Source organism: Pseudoliparis swirei, chromosome 4, assembly GCF_029220125.1.
Source record: "Pseudoliparis swirei isolate HS2019 ecotype Mariana Trench chromosome 4, NWPU_hadal_v1, whole genome shotgun sequence".
NCBI classification, from domain to species: domain Eukaryota; kingdom Metazoa; phylum Chordata; class Actinopteri; order Perciformes; family Liparidae; genus Pseudoliparis; species Pseudoliparis swirei.
In genome coordinates, this window is record NC_079391.1 from 5,650,209 (window position 1) to 5,671,674 (window position 21,466).

General features: G+C 42.7%; 1 protein-coding gene across 1 annotated transcript in view; it reads right to left on the reverse strand.

Annotated features, from left to right (window-relative positions):
* Window positions 1-21,466, reverse strand: part of tln2a (talin 2a) — a 107,238-nt gene that overhangs the window by 20,866 nt on the left and 64,906 nt on the right. Inside the window, exons 20-43 of the mRNA XM_056412213.1 lie at window positions 20,863-20,997; window positions 19,964-20,123; window positions 19,385-19,551; window positions 18,267-18,395; window positions 16,939-17,052; window positions 16,582-16,695; window positions 16,100-16,234; window positions 15,643-15,771; window positions 15,379-15,481; window positions 11,030-11,238; window positions 9,835-9,954; window positions 9,014-9,211; window positions 8,464-8,603; window positions 8,039-8,132; window positions 7,846-7,935; window positions 7,597-7,719; window positions 7,349-7,492; window positions 6,671-6,832; window positions 5,767-5,907; window positions 5,151-5,332; window positions 4,463-4,595; window positions 3,766-3,867; window positions 3,074-3,244; window positions 2,796-2,942 (exon numbers count right to left, since the gene is read on the reverse strand). Coding sequence (XP_056268188.1) covers window positions 2,796-2,942; window positions 3,074-3,244; window positions 3,766-3,867; window positions 4,463-4,595; window positions 5,151-5,332; window positions 5,767-5,907; window positions 6,671-6,832; window positions 7,349-7,492; window positions 7,597-7,719; window positions 7,846-7,935; window positions 8,039-8,132; window positions 8,464-8,603; window positions 9,014-9,211; window positions 9,835-9,954; window positions 11,030-11,238; window positions 15,379-15,481; window positions 15,643-15,771; window positions 16,100-16,234; window positions 16,582-16,695; window positions 16,939-17,052; window positions 18,267-18,395; window positions 19,385-19,551; window positions 19,964-20,123; window positions 20,863-20,997 — 3,342 coding nt within the window. The remainder of the gene's footprint in view (window positions 1-2,795; window positions 2,943-3,073; window positions 3,245-3,765; window positions 3,868-4,462; window positions 4,596-5,150; window positions 5,333-5,766; window positions 5,908-6,670; window positions 6,833-7,348; window positions 7,493-7,596; window positions 7,720-7,845; window positions 7,936-8,038; window positions 8,133-8,463; window positions 8,604-9,013; window positions 9,212-9,834; window positions 9,955-11,029; window positions 11,239-15,378; window positions 15,482-15,642; window positions 15,772-16,099; window positions 16,235-16,581; window positions 16,696-16,938; window positions 17,053-18,266; window positions 18,396-19,384; window positions 19,552-19,963; window positions 20,124-20,862; window positions 20,998-21,466) is intronic.

Consider the following 21,466-nt stretch of genomic DNA (forward strand, 5'->3'; position numbering starts at 1 on the left):
TCATCCAGCTTTTAGACTTGCAGCGACATGTTGAACTAATCCAGCCTCCCAACCAGGCACGTGCACAGATAGAGCCCTAGAGCCCTAGTGGTGTTCAAGCTCCTCCCCCTTTGCCCTGGATGAGAAAAGGGCCCTTTTTGCTGGAGCCCACTTTTTTCAATCATCAGTATTTAAGAATAAAAGTTACTCTCTCTGTCATAAACTCCCCCCAAATGGGTTTTAATATCAGACGGGGCATTTATTTGAGTTCTTGTGAGAATTTCGCCCTGACGTGCTCCGCAGCGCTCACGAGTCCTCCTCCTCCTCCTCCTCCTCCTCCTCCTCGCAGTGCTCCTCGCGCCACCAAACGGGTGCACCTCCTTCTCCTCTGACCCGCAGCACCAGACCAACAGGTCATGACGGTGTTTATCCCCTGACGTTGTTTTGTGATAAATCAACCACAACATTAGCGCTGCTGAAAACATGACGTCACAACTGGTCCGACGTTTCCTAAACAAATAAACACTCACGAAATCCATGATTTCAAAGCTTTGCAGCTGTTTACTGACGTTAGTTATGTTTAGAGAATAGAGAGAGGGAGAGAGAGAGAGAGGAGAGAGAGAGCGAGATAGAGAGAGAGAGAGAGAGAGAGAGAGAGAGAAGAGAGAGAAAGGAGAGAAAAGAGAGAGAGGAGAGAGAGAAAAGAGAGAGAGAGAGTTCTTATTCCGTTCTATTTAACGGGCTATTCTAGGATTTTCGTGGCCAGACTGAAAAAAAAATCATAAGGCCTCTCTTGTTCAGAGGGCCGGGCCAAATGTGGAGGCGGGCCGTATTCGGCCCGCGGGCCTTAGTTTGAGGACCACTGCTCTTGGCTGTTCCTGTCTATCAATATCGCTCATTTTGAAAATGACGTAAGAGGGCAATACGGATCCGTATCAGACCAGCGAGGAGGGCAATACGTGGCCATTAGCCAATCAGAACGCTTGTACTGTCATTGATAATAATTCATCTTTATTCATAAAGAAAATGTAAGCTAGCGGTCTGATGCTGCCAGAGGAAATGCAGGTCGAGGACAGCTTCATCAGTGTAATGATGCTTATGCTTCAACTCTGTCAGAATTAATTTTTTTGGCATTGGGTGCCCTTTTTTGGAGTTTGAGCACCTGCCCCCCAAAATGTCTGTGCACGTGCCTGCTCCCAACTGTAATAATTCTAACCATCTGCAAGCCAACATTAATGCCATTGTACTTTCAAATACACACCGAATGAGTGACATGCTGGTGCCGAAATTAATCTATAATATCGCGAGTACACGATGTTCGCTTAACCCAGTGAGAGAGATAACACTTTTGAATCTGGAGTCTTGACTAAAGGACTCAAAGTTTCTCAGAAAAAGCCTTTAAAAATTTATTTAAAAAAAAAATCCCCTTTGCAGAGAGTGACCGTCATGTTGATGGATTATCCGAGAGGATTATCTCTCTTTAATCAACTACTGATGTGCACATGCTGAGGGACACGAGGACAAAACACACACGGATCCAAAATGAACCACTTTCATTAATTATTAATGACATTTAGAGACGCTGTTGCCCCTGGTGACCCACACCTGAGGCACTTTTTTCCACCCCTGCGATAACTCTCGCTCCAGAGAGGCGAGGAGGGATATAATTAGTCGCTGCCATGCCGTCTGCACTTGAGATGCAGGCTTTCTTAAAATGTCTTCACACCTTATGCGTTTGCCAACAAGTTTGACTGTTAATTGGAAAGATGATCCAAAGACCTCGCGCTGTCTGAGCGCCACAGTGTCGACACTCAATTTCCCTCTATGACACCGAGGTTATAATCAAGACAGTAGCAGGAACTTACGAGTAAAAGTAGAAGAAATATTAAAATCTTAATTAGAAAATGACAGTTGCTCTTCTGAAAGTTTCCCTGTTCTCACCATCAACTTTTTAACTTCTTTGTTTATTTACTTTTCTTACTTGTTTTATTTTGTTCTTTTTTGTGTGGAATATTTTATTTTCCAAATATTTTCACAATGCAAGAGAGCATTACAGAAAATTACAGAGCAAGTTAGGAAAGAAAAAAATTAAAATACACAAGTACAAAATAAAAAGTAAATAGATAATTCCCCCCAACCAGAGAAAAATATTAAATAAAAAAGTTTGGTGCATAGAATGATGACACAGCAGATACCGCGATGGCACAGTGCATAATTCAGAGCTCCAAATATTTACAGTTCTATGGTAGCGTTAGCGCTGTACCCATGTAATCCAAATAAGGCTGCCAGATGTTTTATTGTTTTCTTTACTGCACCATCTTTTACAGTGTATTGTATTTTGCTCTTTTAACTGTTGACATGTTTTGGCCCCTGTTATTGACAAATAGTTTTAATTGACTACTGTACTGCACTTTGTGACACTTTGTCTGTGATAAGTGCAATATAAATAAACTTTACTTACTTCACTTAACTTACAGATTTAATACACTGGTTTTCTGAAAAGCATTTTGTCTCTTTTTTCGTTCTGAACAACATATTTTCCCACGATGCAATTTTGTCCACTCCTGATTATGCTTAAACAGGCGATTTGATTTGTAGTCGCGGGCAACCGCAACGTTGTCCTCGCTTCACTCACAGTAATCGGTGCAGCGAGGAGTTGAAAAGGAAAAAACGAGAAAAGAATATTGTGGCTTCTCTTCAATCTTACTAAAAAAGGGCCAGTTGGAATTGAGTGGACCAACCACAAGCTTGGTATCCAGGGAAAAGAAATGTCTGACAGATATTTCCCCAAAAGCTCCCGTGAGACACACACTCACCTTGGCCATGGCCTCTGCGATGGACTCCACCATTCCTCCCACCATGCCCACTTCACTGGCGGCGTCGTTCAGCGTCACCGTGATGTCCTCGACCGCCTCGTTCATGAGCTGCGCCGCCTCTTCGATGGCATCGTGGGTATGCGACGCCTGTGAAGTGGGACATTTGAGATATTTATATGACTATTGGCATCATCTCCTTGGCAATAGAACCCCGATACCGGTTGAGTAAGAATAGTCCAGATGATCCTTCCAGGGGAGTGAAGGAGCGACGGTTTTACCTTTGGGTTTCCTCCACCCTCCTTGGCGGCGTAGAGCATCTGCAGGGCGGACTCCGCCAGCGTCTTGGTTTGGTCCAGGAAGGTCATCTGCTGCTGGTGGTCCCTCAGCTTGGAGGCCACGCCCACGGAGGCCACGATCAGCGGCTCAAAGTACCGGGCCAACTGGGACACCTGAGGCAAAGGGGGCATGATTTAAACACGAGGACTGGGAGAACTCCACCCTCACATTACTACCCGTAAAACCCCCCAACATGTTTAAAAATAATAGATAATTTGGTACTAACAAGAATTTTTGTGCTAAGCTAACTGGTTTCTGGGCAGTGGTGATATAAGACGATTATGTAATTCAGGAAATATCCTAAAATGTAAAAAGTTGTCACCCATCCAATTGTAGCCTTTTTAATAAAAAGGACAAGAGGAGTTACAGCAAGTCAACAAACTGCATCAATGAGCATTTAGCCTGAGAAACAAAAATCATATAAAATAGGTACATACTTATATTTTGAGATATTAATAGAGATACTGCTGTGATAATGATCAATGCTCATTTTTGTCCAGACAACTCATGTTGAAATGTGTAATACTGCTACCCACTATAAGGGTAGCAGTATTAAAATAAAATAAAACGAATGTGTTGCTCCACAGCGCCACTATTTAAGCAGATTAATTAACCCCCTGCCCTATATACATACCTTATGTCCTAGTTGGGAAGCTTCGCCTCGGGCAGCGGTGGAAACGGGGTCAATTAAGTGGCCAATTTCCTGCACAGTGGACGTCAGTTGCTCCTGCAACGCCTGAAGAGAGGAAATAAAAATAAATTGCTTTTTATGAGACAGAGGTACATTCAAATTATTCAGCTGCTAAAAAGCAGAAGGCGTATAGAACTAAACAGGGGAGCATTCGCCTGAAGTTATTCTCGCTTTTAATATGCAAGCTCAAACAAACTCTTGTATTTAAATGCAACACTGGTTTAAATATTGCATTTAAATATATAAATCACAGGCAGAGTGGTAAATGGATCCAGTGGGACACAAACTGTACTGCAGGTCCGCTGCTAGACGATCAATAAGACTGTGGCTTTCACTGCAAACGTTTTTTTAAATGATATTAAATCCCTAATTTTGGTCAAATGAGCCATCTGTGACCAAGAATGGACAAAAAAACCTAATAACAAACAACCGATATTAGATCCACAAGTTACCAGAGAGACACAAGACGCAAGACGAGGAAAAAAGAAACAATCTGACCGTAGAAAATAAAGGCAAAGAAAGATGGATAGAGCGAAACAACCAGACGAGGACACACAAATAGAGACGAATGCGAACAAGAAAAAGAGATGACGGCGGTGGCGTGAGGACAATGTCGCGTTATTATCCGACGGTTGCTTACCTCCAGTGAGATGTCGTCCCTGCTGGCTAAGTTCTGGCTGACTGCAGCCAGAGACGCCTGCTCAATGTCCCGGATACATTTGTTAATGTTATCAATTGACGAGTCGCACTCCCGCTGGCCCGGGGCCTTGTCTCTGAGAAGGGAAACGGGAAGTAGAGAACGAGGAGAAGAAGAAGAGGAGGAATGGAAAGCAAAAAAAAAGACAAGAGAAGAAAAATAAGAAAGGGACGGGGAGAAAAGAGACAAAATGAGACACGTTGGCGGAGTGGAAGAGAGAGAAGAAGTGCAGAGCTTTACACATCGCTCACACCATCCACAGACAGGATGTCTCTGAATAACTTCAGTGTAACATCCGTCCACGTGCATGGCGGGAAAACCTCGAGGAGAAACTGACCTAATGAGACAAAGATATGAGGTTGGAGTCCATTTCTATGAGTGCACTTTGGCAATGAGACTCACTAAATGCTATTAAAAAATGGGCCGAGCCAAACTCCCGGTATTTCACCTGTAGTATAAAAATGAAGAAGCAGGAAATACAAAAATTGGCGCATTTGGGAAGATCTTTGTGCTAAGCTAACTGGTTTCTGGCAGTGGCGATACAAGACGATTATATAAAATTCAGGAAATATCCCAAATTGTAAAAAGTTGTCGCCCGTCCGAGTGTTTCGTTATTTTTGTGCTCACTCACCGGATGGCTGTGATGAGACTCTTGATGGAGTCAGACACGGTGCGAGAGTGACCGGCCAGGATGGACCAGGTGGGCGGGTCTTTGGGGTTGATGACCAATGAGCGTGCGGTCTTGAGCAGGCAGGTGGAGCTGTCCAGCATGGAGCGTGCCGATTGGTGGATGGGCTCCTGCGCTGCAAAGCCCTAAAGAAAAAACAAATAAAACTTCAGCGAGAATGCATTTATTATAATATCCTGTTTTTTAAATATATATATATATATATTGGTTTATTTGATAAGAGACAGTGTAATAAAAAAAATTCTGTAAATGTGCCAGAGTTATAGCCAAGAGTTTATATTTCATCTTCAGTCTTGAGAGGCAGATAGTCACAAAACAAACATAAAAAACATAAGATTACATACAATGTTCATACAATATTTATACAATATTTACGCTTTTCAACAATTAATAGTGAGAATCGTGAGTATCCTCATTCAGGAGACTTAGACATTGTCAAATACTAACAAGACATGCAACAAAGAGGCTCTCAAATTCAAACTAATATAAAACTATTATTCTAATAACACATGTAATAGCCGTGCATGAATACTAACAACACGTGATCGTGTGGGCGTACCTCTCGACTGATTTGAGCTGGGACGCTGGCAAACTCCGGGTTGGAAGCAAACGTCGTCAGGTTTTCCACCGCCTGGATGAGCGGAGCCGTGGCCACGCGACACTTGCTCCTGTTCTCGTCTGAGAAATCCCCATCCAGAGCCTGGGCGGGGGGAGAGGTGCATGAAACACATGTGAGGAAGTTGTCGAACCAAAAAGAAAGGCAAGAATTAAAACCAGTCGTTGCCGTTTTGATATGAATTATTTGCGAGGAAGAAATAAGAATCCCAAATGTTTCAGAATCCACTAAAATCCTCCCACATCAATCACAACAAGGTGTTACAGTCAAAACTAAATCCATAGCTATACCCTGGTGAGCCAATTAGGGGACAGAGAAGAGTCTAAGAGTCTCCTGAAGGATGATGCGCACATTTACAGAAATGCTTTTATTAATGTGCACTGTCCCTTATCAAATGAACCAAAGTAAAAAAAGAAAAACAAATATTTTAACAGGAAAATGGGAGGGAAAAAAGGAATAAAAAAAAGAAATAGAAAAGAACATATTTAAAGAAAAAATAATTTTAAAAGTTATTTTTAATGTCTACTGTCCCGTATTAAATAAAATAAATAAAATAAATAAAATAAATAAAATAAATAAAATAAAATAAAAACATGTTTTTATTAATGTGCAATGTCCTTTATCAAATAAACCAAAGATAAAAAGAGGGAAAAATAAATAGAAAAGAACATATTTAAAGAAAAAAAGGGGGGGAAAAGAAATAGAAAAGAAGAACAAATGTATTTTTTTAATGTCTAAATTTAAAAAACATGTTTTATTAATGGGCTTATCAAATAAACCAAAGTCCAAAAAATTAAAAAAGGCAGAAGAGAAAAAAAGTTAAGACAGACTGGAAGATAGATTGTACCTTGATGGTTTTGACCAGGTTGGCGGTGCTGTTGGCCACCTCCTTGGCAGACTGGACAAAGTGCCTCTTGGCAACCGGGTTGGTGGTCCTGGAGGAGGCCAGGCGGCAGGCGTTGCACAGAGCCGAGGTGTGCTTGGCGACAATGGTGGCTGCAGAGAGCACCTGCAGCGTAATGAACAACAAGGTGTTAAATTAGCTGAGTTAGCAAGGAGCTCCCCTAAAGTTCTGTTATAGACTGGCGAGCTGGAAAGTGACCTATGTGAAAATGCTTTAGGGGGTAAAAAAAACTGCTAGCCTCTAAATAAAATGTGATAATGAAGTAAATATTGGACTTTCAGACCTGCAGTCTGGGCACACCGTTAGACACTTCTGTAGCAGGTATTTGCATACAATGTGTTTCATTTAGGTGCAACATCTCCAAAGATGAGTCGTAAATGTCAGAAATTAGGAAATAATTAAGGGAAATTTACGTTCAACACCAAAAATCTGCATGTACTCTGAACAAAGACACAATTATAACACACATACTTTTTATGTTTAAATCATTATGTGATGAATCTCTGCAGGAACACAAAGACACCCATCTGACCATACTGCCAACACCTAGTCCTGCTTTAATGTAGATCAGACTGACTGTTGGATACTTGTTATAAAGAGAACATTGTTCAGTGCATGTACCTGAGAAGGACTACTGCCTGGGTCTACGAGATTCTGACAGGCCATCTGGATTGCCTGGTTGGCTTTTGCAAACTGGATGGGGTCAACCAACCCCTGGTGCCCTGCCTGACTGTTGGGATCAGACACACCCACCAGGTAGGAGGCCTGTGGAAGAAAAGAAGCATCCCATCAGCAGCATGAACCAGCATGAACCAGCATGAACCAGCATTGCCACTTCCAAACTAAAAAAAGGCCATTTGAGTCTGTACCTGTCCCGCAGCTTCAGTGAGGCCACACAGGGCTTTGGAGGCGGATCCCACACAGTCTCCGAATGCCGGCACATCTCCGGTCTTGCAGTTCTGAGAAATACCCGCCATGGACTCTCCCAGGACCTGGACGGAACAAATAAAAGGATGACAGGACATCGGACCCAGGGAGGAATGTTGAGGATGCTCAGCTCCGTTTGTGCAGACTGCCGAGGTCTCTGATCCGTCGGCCGTTTCCCCTGGAGGCCTTACCTTGGAGTTCTCCATGATGCTCTCGATGCAGTCGAAGTAGGAGAGGTCGCTGACGGGCTCGTTGGGGTTGTCCAGCATTCCTCTGACCGCCTGGGGAGATGAACGCCACATGAGGAGATAAGTAAACTAAACTCACCATGGGGCCTCTGATTGGCCCCCGTTTGACGACACGGTTGAAAAAGTCGTGTTTTACCTCCAGCTCTCTGAGAGCGTTGTCACACTCGTTCTGTCCAGGAGCCTGCTGCGTGCACAGCGTGATCAGCTGGTTGATGCTGTCAGTCACCGCTCTGAAACAAACGGACACGCACAACAACAACAATGAAAACGAACATAGACTGAAAGTATTTGAGAGTGTGCCGAATTTCACATCTGTGAGCTCATTTACTGGGAGGTGTTTTGTGGGTTTATAACGACGCCTGTGATTGTATGCCTCTGTGTGCCTGTGAGTTTGTGTGCAAGCTGAAGTAGTTCAATATTTAAAATAAATATTCCCTATACAGGAGGGAATTTTTCCGATCAGGCTGCATTATAACAATTTAAATTGCACTTTTAAGAAGAATATGAGATAAAAGCATTCAATAAACAGTGTGTAGGTGTGCATGTGGCTCGTTGTGCTACCTTGCAGCAGCAGCCAGCAGGTGTTTGGCATTCGCAGCCGCGGGGTCGACAGACAGACATTTCGCTGCCAGCAGCAGCTTGCTAGAAGCCATGGAGATGTTCTTCAGGTTCCCGATTACCTGCACCTGGTCGTCCTTTTTCTGAAATAACACATCAAATAGAATTTAATTGGTTGCATTTGAAAAAGGTCAAAAAAACAACAACAACTAGAGGGCACATATCACAAGATTGGGCATTGAATTATGGACATTTTGGCGTTAGTTGCATGCCAATATGGTAAAGAAGATAGATAGATAGATAACACACAAGAATAAAAACAAAACACAAAATATAAGAAACAGGGATGAAAGATAGAAGTATACAAAGTAAAAAAACAAAATATATATGTACATATATTTGACCTTTCATGACCTTGACCATGACCTTTACCCGATCGATCCAAAATCTAATCAAATGGTCCCCGGATAAAACCAATCATCCCACCAAATTTCATGCGATTCAGTTCAATACAATAATTTTCAATGCGAAGGTAACAACCCGCAAGACAGACCTGAGTGTGGCCGGCCATCTCGATACCGGCGTCCAGGAACTCATCGAAGTCTTCGCTGAACTTCCCGGAGGCCGCGGCCAGCTGGCTGCTGGAGCCTCTGGAGGCGTGGACCACCTCGCCCGCCGACTGGTTCAGTTCCGCCGCCGTCTGGTTCAGCCCGGTCTGGGCCTCCTGGAAGGACTTGGAAGCCGAGGGCATCTGAACGGCAGGACGCAGAGAAGGGGATCACGATAAAAGAAAAATAACACCAAAAAAAGCAGTGAAATAACATTTAAAACACATATATGAGCGACTGTGTGAATGTCTCATTAATCTTCATCCACTCCTCAAGGAGTCTTTGTGACTTCACGTCTCATAGGGTCCATTAGACCTGGCTGCGCCTCATGCCTCCTGCCATGGCCCTGCTGATACGCCCCCCCACCCTCCCTCTTCCTCCTTCTGTTTCATGGATTGTGGAGGTCTGGATAGTGGCTAATTATTCATACATTCTGTCATATTCATTTAATGTGTTTATGTAACTCTGTAATGATTCCTTCTGGTCACATGACATATATTCTTCTGTCCATCCTGGAGAGCGGTCCTCCTCTGTTGCTCTCCTGAAGGGTTCTTCCCTTTCTTCCCTGTGAAAGTTTTTTTCTATTTCTTTTTTTCCTGATGTGAGGTCAAAGGTCAGGGATGTCGTATGTGTACAGATTGTAAAGCCCTCTGAGGCAAATTTGGGATTTGTGACATTGGGTTATATAAAATAAACAGAATTCAAATTAAATTAAGGGTCTTTTTTGCTGCTGGCAGAGTTCTGGTGAGTCAGGGAGGAAACTCACAGAGTCGATCAGCAGCTTCTTGCTGGCCTCCCCGATGCTCTTGAGAGCCATGTCCACGTCCTTCTGTCCAGGCAGACAGTTGACGCAGTTGTTCAGGGAGTGCGACACGGCCTTGGCCACCTGGAACACACAGAACAGCGGACTGGGTTAGAGCGCCTTATCGATACACACAGCTGATTCATTGATATCACCGCGCACCTTTTTTTCTTTTATGAATATCAACCAATGTGCATGCAGATGTGTTCTTTGGATGTGCAACAATTCTCAAACTGGGCATATGACAACATAAAAGGGATCTTAGTGAAGCAAAGAAAAATACAATATAAGAGCAGTCCAGGCTTCTTAACGTTATCTCTTATTGCATTTTAAGATTAAAAAAAAGTTGTACTCAATTTAAGTATTTTTTCAAGTTTGAATGGCCTCACTTGTGTTTTTCTCTACTTTATCATTTTGAAACATAACTTTGGGGAAATAATATGAAGAGCACAAGACCAGGTTTACTAAATTGCTATATTTGACAGGTGTTCACTTTCATGTATTCCAAAAGAGAATCACCTGGCTCAGATTTAACCCACAAGACAATATTTAGCCGAAAATAAGTGAGCATAATGGATTGGGCAAAAAAAAGATGAATTTACTTTCAAGTTTACATGGATGCATTAATGAATATCTTACAAATAAACAGATTTTGGTAATTCATGTAAAATATAATGAGTTCAATGAATTATTCAACACTATTAAACTCTCTTTCAGTCAAAATTCAGACTCATCCAAGAACTATACAACAGTAAAACATAAGTGAAGAATTACAGCTCAATTAAAAGCGACTCGGTGGTTGCAAAGTCGTGAGTGTATTTTTTTTGGTTTAAATTTTTATATATTAATTTATTTAGTTTTTACAAATTAACAAGACAGGCATTTAAGAATACAATTCAGAGGGAAAGGAGAAAGAAAATGGTAAAGAACAACAAAAAACAGACTTAAAAAACCAAAACGTGCAGGATTCTGCACAATAGTCGATGCAGTGATATTTGATGCTGTTGTTTTCAAGGTGCTACAGTCTGACAGAAAGATGAAGGACTCTTCATCTGCAGCCACAAGAGACACACGTGGTGCTAAAAAGGATCGACATGAAGAATGGACTCTGTTTCCCTCGAGCGATCTAAAAAAAAAAACACAAAAAAACACATCTCACCTGCGCCAGCCTCTGCTGACTCTCGGCGTCTCCGGGGGAAACGAGCGCCTGCTTGGCCTCGTGAATGAGAAGCGCCGAGCCCTCCATCACGTCGCGAGCCGAGTCCAGCATGGCGGCGGCGGCTCTGGGGTCCGTGGTGGAGGAGGCGACGCCGCGGGCCGCCTGGGCCAGCGTCCTCAGGGCCTGAGCCGTCTCCCTGGCTGCTATGCCTACACACACACACACACACACACAGAATCACAAGTGGTACATCATTTTATGACGAGATGATGTCAGTACCATCTACTCATTTTGAAATCCTAAAGACTGACATCCTGTTTGCATTGACAGTATTTCCCCTGACCAGACATATGAGAAATATGAGCATTTTTTCCTCAGGTTCTTAAGAAAATAATATTGTAATTCAACCAAGGACACTATAAAAAGGGAATGAAAGGTCCTTGACATTTCTTTTTACAACTGAGAAGAACCATAGCTACAGATTAGGGTGTTAAAAAAGGGCCTTGCTCTACTGCTCCACACAAAGCAGCCTATTTAGAGAAAACCTGAAAAGACTTTGGACGCTGCGTATTAGGTAACTGTCTAAATCTGACCCCAGGCTGTTTTTCACTGTGTCAAACATATAAGAAATATCAACTTTTTTATATATTTAAAGGGCTATTTAGGTAGTCAACAAACAAACATAAAGTACCTCACACTTAAACTTGGGAAACAATATTAATTCTAATAATTTTCTGGAGCTTTTAATTGCTGGGGTCAAATTGACCCCGAGGGTAAAATATGTTAGTAAATGTAAAGGTAACAGGAGGGTTAAATATGTAAATAACTCAAATGAGCGTGATCTAAAAATCTGCACATTCAATTCAATTCAGTTTATTTGTATAGCCCAATTTCACAAATTACAAATTTGTCTCGGAGTGCTTTACAATCTGTACACATAGACATCCCTGCCCCAAAACCTCACATCGGACCAGGAAAAACTCCCAAATAACCCTTCAGGGGAAAGAGAAGAAACCTGGAGGAGAGCAACAGAGGAGGATCCCTCTCCTAGGATGGACAGATGCAATAGATGTAATGTGTACAGAAGGACAGATTTAGAGTTAAAATACATTCAATGAATATGACAGAGTGTATGAATAGTTCATAGTAGGCATATTCCACGATGGAGACCTCCACGATCCATCAGGCAGATGGCGGTGGGGAGGAGGAGTCTCAACAGGACAGTGGCGTAGTCATGAGCAGGAATTCCACGACCCAGACGATCCATCAGGCAGATGGGATCTATGCCGTCTCATAGGGTCCGATGACCCCATGAGACGTAAAGTCAAAAGGACTTCCGGGAGAAAGCAGAGTTAGTAACGTGTGATTGAGAGATGAAAATTCATCCTTAAGGAGAGAAAAAGAGGAGATAGGTACTCAGTGCATCCTAAAACGTCCCCGGCAGCTATAAGCCTATAGCAGCATATCAAGGGGCTGGACCAGGGCAAACCTGATTCAGCCCTAACTATAAACTCTGTCAAGAGGAAGGTCTTAAGTCTACTCTTAAACGAGGTGACTGTGTCTGCCTCCCGGACTGAAATTGGAAGCTGGTTCCATAAAGAGGAGCTTGATAACTAAAGGCTCTGGCTCCCATTCTACTTTTAAGACTCTAGGAACTACAAGTAGTCCCGCATTTTAGTGGCGCTCTAGTGGCGTGGCTCTCTAGTGGGGCAATAATATGCGACAAGCTCCTTAAGATATGATGGAGCATCACCAATCAAGGCTTTGTAGGTTAAGAAGAATTTTAAAAGTGATTCTTGATTTTACTGGGAGCCAGTGCAGAGCAGCTAGTGCAGGAGTGATGTGATCTCTTTTCTTAGTTTTAGTGAGAACACGAGCTGCAGCATTCTGGATCAACTGGAGGGACCTAAGAGATTTATTAGAGCAGCCTGCTAATAAGGAGTTGCAGTAATCCAGTCTCGAAAGTGACGAACGTGAACCAATTTTCTGCATCTTTTGAGACAAGATGTGCCTGATTTTTGAAATATTACGTAGATGAAAGAATGCAGTCCTTGAGATTTGCTTTACGTGGGAGTTAAAGGACAAGTCGATCAAAGATAACGCCAAGATTCTTTACAGTGGTGTTGGATGCCAGGGCAATGCCGTCTACAGAATCCACATCACCAGATAATTGATCTCTGAGGTGCTCAGGGCGATTAAAATTACTTGGTTTTGTCTGAGTTTAACATCAAGAAGTTGCAGGTCATCCATGTTTTATGTCTTTAAGACATGCTTGAATTTCACAGAGTTGGTTGCTCTCCTCTGGTTTTATCGATAAATATAGTTGAGTGTCATCTGCATAACAATGAAAGTTCATGGAGTGTTTCCTGATAATATTGCCCAAAGGAAGCATGTATAAGGTAAATAAAATTGGTCCAAGCACAGAACCTTGTGGAACTCCGTGATTAACGTTGGTGGTTATCGAGGCGTCATCGTTTACAAATACAAACTGAGATCGATCTGATAAATAGGATTTAAACCAAATTAGTGCCGTGCCTGAAATGCCAATCGACTGCTCCAGTCTCTGTAACAGGATGTCATGGTCAATGGTGTCGAATGCAGCACTAAGGTCTAACAAGACCAGGACAGAGGAGTCCTTTATCTGCTGCCATTAAGAGGTCATTTGTAATTTTCACCAGTGCCGTCTCGGTGCTGTGGTGTTTTCTAAATCCTGATTGAAATTTCTCAAATAAACTATTATGATGTAGAAAGTCGCACAACTGATTTGCGACCACTTTCTCAAGGATCTTGGAGAGGAAGGGAGGTTAGAGATCGGTCTGTAGTTAGCCAATACCTCTGGATCCAGAGTGGGCTTCTTCAGGAGAGGTTTAATAACAGCCACCTTGAAGGAGTGTGATCGTGGCCTGTTAGCAGAGACACATTGATAATATCTAATAGAGAGCCGCCAATTAAAGGCAAAACGTCTTTAAGCAGCCTCGTCGGGATGGGGTCCAAGAGACAGGTAGGCGTGTTCAAGTAGAAACCGTTGAAAATAATTGGTCACGGTTGATAGGAGAAAATCCTCAAATATACACCAGGGCATACAGCGGTTTCCAAGGCCATTCCACTTGAGAACAGATTGGCACTGGTTATGGGCAAGAGATTATTAATCTTGTCCTAATAGTTAAAATCTTTTCATTAAAGAAGTTCATAAAGTCATTACCACTAAGGTTTATAGGAATGCTCGGCTCCACAGAGCTGTGACTCTCTGTCAGCCTGGCTACAGTGCTGAAGAGAAACCTGGGGTTGTTTTATTTTTCTATTATTGATGAGTAATAGGCTGCTCTGGCATTACGGAGGGCCTTCTTATATGTTTTAAGACTATCTCGCCAAACTAAGCGGGATTCTTGAGATTAGTTGACGCCATATGCGTTCAAGCTTTAATGACGTTGCTTCAGTTTGCGGGTCTGAGGGTTATACCAGGAGCAAACCTCCTCTTCCTCACTGTCTTCTTCTTCAGAGGGCTATCGAGTCAGTGTCATTCTCAGAGAGCCTATGGCACTGTCAACAAGATGATCAATCTGGGACGGACTAAAGTTAGACCAGGAGTCCTCTGTTATATTGAGGCGTGGTATCGAATCAAATACAGAAGGAATCGCTTCTTTAAATTTAGCTACAGCACTGTCAGTTAGACATCTGGTGTAGAAACTTTTGACTAACGAGTACACTCCGGTAGTATAAATTCAAAAGTTATGAGGTTGTGGTCTGACAGAAGAGGATTCTGTGGGAAGTCGTTCAAATGCTCAATGTCAACGCCATAAGTAAGAACAAGATCAAGCGTGTGGCCAAAGCTGTGAGTGGGTTTCTGTACTCTCTGACAGAAGCCAATCGAGTCCAACAAGGAGATGAATGCAGCACTAAGGCAATCATTATCAACATCCACATGGATATTAAAATCTCCAACAATAATAACTTTATCGGTTTTAAGAACCAAACTTGATATAAATTCTGAGAATTCAGATATAAACTCTGAATATGGACCTGGTGGCCGGTACAGAATCACAAATCGAATTGGCTGTAGTGTTTTCCAGGTTGGATGTGAAAGACTAAGAACAAGGCTTTCAAATGAGGTGTAGTTTAATTTTGGTTTAGGATTAATTAATAGGCTCGATTCAAAGATGGCTGCTACTCCACCTCCTCGACCGGTGCCATGAAATGTCAAATGCCTGAAGGACATCTGTACATGTCTAATTGATGCCGACTTTCAATAAAAAAAATTATGCAACAAATAAATAAATAAGAATAGCAGTAAAGACGCGAGCTCTGCTCAAAGCATTTTTTGAAGAAGTCCGTGTGTCAGCAGCACCAACCTGTGTAGTGTTCATTTCCTTGTGCAGCACAGGTGAGCAGCTGAGCCATGTAGGACCCCACCGACTTGGAGGTGCTGCCCAGATCCTGAGCACACTTCTCCAACTAGAGCAGGGAAACAAGACGTCAGCTTCATCTGGAACTCACTAAATGTGAGGCTGTGAAGCCCCATCGGGCCCGCTTCAAGACGATATATTTTGTGCAACTGGATTTTAACTGAATGCAACTGACGCATTATTTTTTGGAGTCGATCTCACATAACGTACCGACTCTCCTGGCAGTGGTTTCAGCTGCGCGTTGCCGGCAGCCAGCATGGCGTCCTGCAGCTCACTCCTCAGGGTCTGGATGGCCGTGAGCGCCGAGTCGATCTCCATGGGGCCGCAGGCTTCATGGGCCTAAAACAATAAAAAGGAGGTGTGCCGTCACTCACAGTCACACGGGATATTGTTCTTTTTTATTGCACGTGTCAGACAGCAGAAAGTCTCCAGATGTTGTAGCTGAAACTAAAAAAAAAATGTAAAAGAGAACTTGAGGAAAATGCATAAAACTACTTTCACAGGTGAACTGATCTGATGTTGACTAAGCATGATGAATACATGAAATTACTGTTTGACAATATTTTTTGCGCATGATTTTAAGCGTGAAACACGTTTTTTTTTTGTTGCATGTACGGTTCAGTGGCTTCCTGTATGCCACTTCCTCCCTGTGTCCGGGTGTCCCTACCTTCTGCACAGACGTCCTCAGCTCGGCCAGGCAGGTGGCCAGGTTCTTGGCACATTGGCCCAGTTGCATGGCTGCGGCCTGGTCCGTCACCGTGGGAACCGCCGACTTGGTTGAGGTCACCATCTTACTGCCGGGCTGCGGGGTGGAAAAAGAAAAGGAGGAGGAAAACAATTATATTTATTTAATTATATTTTCCCTAAGGAGCATTAAGGAACTTCCTAGAAAACAAAAAAAATGTACAACAGTAAGGGGCCGAGACTTAATTATGCATTGGTGTGTGTGTGGAGACTCCACCCTCATCCATCAGCTCTAAAAGTGCACCATAATATAATCCCACCAGATCACTGCAGCTTCGTTACTGGCCTATTTTCAATGACGGAAACCCTATTTATATTTTCTCTCCCCTCCAACAGATCAGAGAAACATGCATGACATACTGTGTGTGTGTGTGTGTGTGTGTGTGTGTGTGTGTGTGTGTGCACCTGTAAGAAGTTCTGGCTGGCGATGATGAGTGCTAGCTGTGCACTGAGGTCCTCCGGTTTGGCCTGACTGCCACGCACCCCCTGGACCAGCTGTGGGATGTGGTCTGCCACCGCCTACACACAACGTCGCACATAAAACAGGTTTAAATACATACAAGAATGTAGACTCTGTATAAAAATCCCCCCCTTTTTAAACCGTCGATCATCGCGCGAGCGATTTGAAGGCACACGATATAAATGGCGTTAAACAGCTGATTCGGCCAATTGGCAAATAGATATAAATATTTCACGAAAGGAGGGATAAAAACGTAATAAACCAAAGTGTAAATACGCCCGACAGTCGGCGTTGGCGCTCACCTTGCAGCTCTGCACCAGCTGCTGGTGGGCAGCAGTGTTCTTGTTGGAGGCGGCGGCGTTCTGAGCGGCGGCGATGGTCTGGGTGGCCGCCGCCGCAGCTTGCTTAGCGGCGTTCTGAGAGATACACAATAAGAAATACACACGTACAGTGCGGTGAGACGGCGGCTCTACGTCCATGTCTGCGTCGGTCTGTCCTCAAGCGCCCGATTAGAAAAAAAAAGACCTCCAAGGTCCCATTTCCTGCTTTCCAATCTGAATGTTCAAAGATTCTCCTGCCGAGGTTCGTGGAGTAAAGACGGACTGTTCCGATATAGCATTCTTGAAATACATTTTAAAAATGTATCTTCACAAGATGATGAGCTGATAGCATCTCATATGTCAATGTTAGATGCATTAAAACATTACTAAACAGCATATTGTACCGCATATATGTATCAATACAGCCGAATTTGAGGTAAATACAAAACTAATGCATTATTGTAGTTAATAAAAATCATAATATTACGACAACTAATAATGATGAAGTGAAATGCGCATACAGCTGCACATTGTAACAAACTATAAAAAGGACAAGGAACTTGTTCAACACTCAATAAACTCTATTAATGAGTTTAACCCTTGTGTTGCCTTCGGGTCAATTTGACCCGATTCAATGTTTCACCCTCCTGTCGCCTTCGGGTCAATATGACCCGATTCAATGTTTAACCCTCCTGTTACCTTTATATTTACTAACATATTTTACCCTTGAGGTCAATATGACCCCAGCTATTAAAATCTCCAGAAAATTATTAGAATTAATATTGTTTTCCAAGTTTAAGTGTGAGGTACTTTATGTTTGTTTGTTGACTCCCGAAAGAACACCGACATTAAACATTGAATCGGGTCAAATTGACCCGAAGGCGACAGGAGGGTTAAATATTGAATCGGGTCAAAATGACCCGAAGGCAACACAAGGGTTAATATCTTAGTTTGAAGAGAAATGGAGCTGCGAGGCCAACGAGCCCCTTTGGATCCATTTCAATGATTCGTCTTTCTCCTCCTTCAGGACCACTTAAAAAGCGTAACAACAAATCTAAAACGGTTGAAAAAACACCGACATTCACTGGCAAGAGACTGAAATCAACGCGATAAACTCCGAGCCAAGAGAAGTCTCCAGTCTTACAATTATGTGGTGATGTGTTATCTTAATATTTGTTGATTTTGAAAACGCCAACATGTATGATTAATCTCGGCGTCAACGTAATATCTCATTTCAGATTTCCTCATCCTGAAGGAGACGTTTCCTCTCGGGATGAAATGACGTGACGGGTTAATCCGGCACCGCTGACCTCCAGCCTGTTGATGAGCTTCTTCTTGATGGCGTTCTGAGCCGCGGCGTTGGTGGCCACGCGCAGGCCCTCCGCCGCCTCCCGCAGTCTCTGCTGCTGGTCTTCGTTCTCCGGGTATGCCGCCGCGCCCTGGCAACACAAACACACACGTGTCAGTGAATGCACCACGTCAGGTGAGCAACTGCCATCAGCGCATCTAGGTCCTCCTGGAATATCCAATCAGGGTGGAAAGACCTTTGAACAACGGCGCGGATCGAAATCACTGCAGCTCGTGTTCATCACTTCTTTGTCGACGGCTAAAATGTCACAAGATGCCGTTTATTGACATTAGCGAGCATCTCTTTCCCCATCTCTTTTTGTGTGAAACCAGCGGTGGAAAGTAACTGGGTTCAGTGGAGCCCAATATCTCCTGCAGTCGGACACACAGCCGCTGTTCATTGAGTGTGTGTGTGTGTGTTAGTGAAAATATTACAGTAATGTTTAAAACCACAGATGTTAACACGAGTCACCAGAGACACACGTATCACTATGAATAAGGCACATAAGTAAAATATAGATATTTTTTGTTTCTGATGTAATTTCTAGTAATTTTATTGGTGGAAAATGTTTTTTCAATATTTGACTTTGCGTAAATCACTGTGCGTGTTAGATGCTAGTGAGCGGCTGCCTGTTGGCAACTACTGATACTATTTAAATGTACCAGCCAATTTGCATAATTATTAAAAAAGTTTCCAGAAGATATCCACTAAAATAAAAATAAAAATGGGAAACTATCCTTCAAAAAGCCACACCATGTCTACAATAAGTGTCGAACATTAGTGCCGACACGGGCTTTAAAAAAAACAAGTCGTGTAAGATACAGTCCAAAAACTAAACTGCACAAGCTCAATCAATCAGTTACCACGGCAACGGCTAGCTGAAGTGTGAGCTGGAGGGCGTCATTTCATTTTCATGGTTAAGTGGAGAGTTTTTAAATCAGAGTGTGGTTGTGCAGAAAGAAAATGAGACCGATGTAGAAAGATAACAGACTAGTTTGGATTGATGAAGATGAGTCCTTCAGCAGTCTGGGAAGAAAGAAACCTCATAAATATGATATGACATGACACACACACACACACCTTTGCCGCCTCCACCATCCTCGCCGTGGCGTCCGCCAGTAATTTGGCGGCTGCCAGCAACTTTTTAGCGTTGTCGACGTCCACCTCGGCCTCGGCGTCGGACCTCATGGCGTTCACCAGGTCCGAGGTGGCCTGAGCCAAGACGCGAGCCTGACGCACCATCTCTCCTGAGACGAGAGGAGACAGAGGAAGAAAGAGAGGAGAGAGGGGGATGAGAAAGAGGTGAGAGAAGAGGATTCATGGATGAGTTATACAAATGAAAAATTAAAGCATGTTAATACAGATATATTTTAATTAAACTGCGTAGCTCTGGCCTTTTGAAACAAAAACAAAAAAATATATATATATTTTGTAATATATATTTATATAAAATATATATATATAAAAGAAATATAAAAATTATATATATATATATTTAAAATATATATATTTTTAAATAATAACAATAAGAATTATGATTTATTTTTTATAGCGCTTCTCAAGACACCCGAAGTCGCTTATTTTGTATATATACAGCCCTTTTCTTGTATTTTATAGCATTAACCATAATCATCTATCGATTCCTTCTCTTGGACTCACCTGCGTCTCCCATGGAGCTGAAGATGCTCTCGGTGACGGTCATGATGGTGTCCGTGGCCTGGTCGTAGCGCCCGATGGGCTCTCCCCTCGACGTGTACTGGCGGACGTGCTGCAGGAGATCTCCCAGAGACTGACTCACCACGCTGGCGGCCGCGCTCACCTGCAACACAGGAGATCATCATTAGTGCTGGGTCTCCTACGCTGCATTAGTCCCTTCTTCTGAAGCTGGGTGTTAGTACAAAAACTAAATAACCTAAATATACACTATGGGTCAAAAGTGTGAGAACACTTCCACCATTTTTCAGTTTTTATGGAAATTTAAGCAGTTCAAATCCAGTGAATAACCTGAAATGGTATAAAGGGTAAACAAAAAGGTTTAGGTGACCAAAAAGTGAAAAATAATGTACATTTCAGAGTTATACACAAAGGCCTTTTTCAGGGAACAAGTAATTAAGGGTTAACGACGTGCAGCTGCTGAAGCCGTGACAGTTGATGCTAACGATTCCTCCAGGTGTCTTAACTTTAGTTGATTACTGTCTGTATCAAAGCAGAGTGGGAACAGACTGTTACTACACCTTCTGAAGCTTTATGTAGACACTAGTGTACTGCAGGAAGTCATATATTTCTCTTATAATGGGGGAAAAAGGTAATTCACAAAGGAAGACCGACAGACCATTATAACCCTTAAAAGGGTAGGTTTATAATTCCTTTAGAGAAATTGAGGTGTCCCAAAACTTTTGACGGGTAGTATATATATATTTATTATTTAAAATGGGGAAAAACAAGAAACTAGTCAACTTATTTGTTGCTAATTAGTACTTTCTGGGTCAAACTTGCGTTTGAGACTAAACACAGAGTGCTCCACGGATGGCGTTCAGCGCACCGCCGGTCAAGCCGACCTGTTTGAGGAGCTCGCCATCCTCCGTTGCCGAGAGGCAGGCCTGGACGCAGCTTTCCACCGAGCGATCCACCAGCTTTCCGGCTTCGATTAACTGCTCCTGGCAGACCGGTGAGCTGATGGTGGGACTCACCACCTGCAACGAGAATGACGGAGAAGAGAAGCAGGAAAGAATATGAATGAGACACACAGTCTCAGTTTAAATGGCCCATCTCCATCCTACTCCCCTAATGCAAATGAATTATAAATGGGAAACCCACTGCTACGGTCTTTACATCATTGCATAATATTTCACGGAAAACAGCAGAAGTAGCAACGGGATAGGAAGAAAAAAAAAAGTGTAAATTATTGAGCAGATATTTTCACGAAAACGTTCCTGAGGATTTGTTTAGTGAACACAACTTTTAACACTCTCGTTACCACGTGGGTCTCGTTAAATCAACGAGACCCACGTGGGTTGTCCAATTTAAGATGTTCAAATGCAATGCAGCTTATGTATTGGTGCCTTGGTGCTTCCTGATATATTAAACTTTTTTATATTCAGATAAATTGGACTTTATTTCAGTTTAATTAGATTATATTATTATTTAGCAAACCGCACTGCA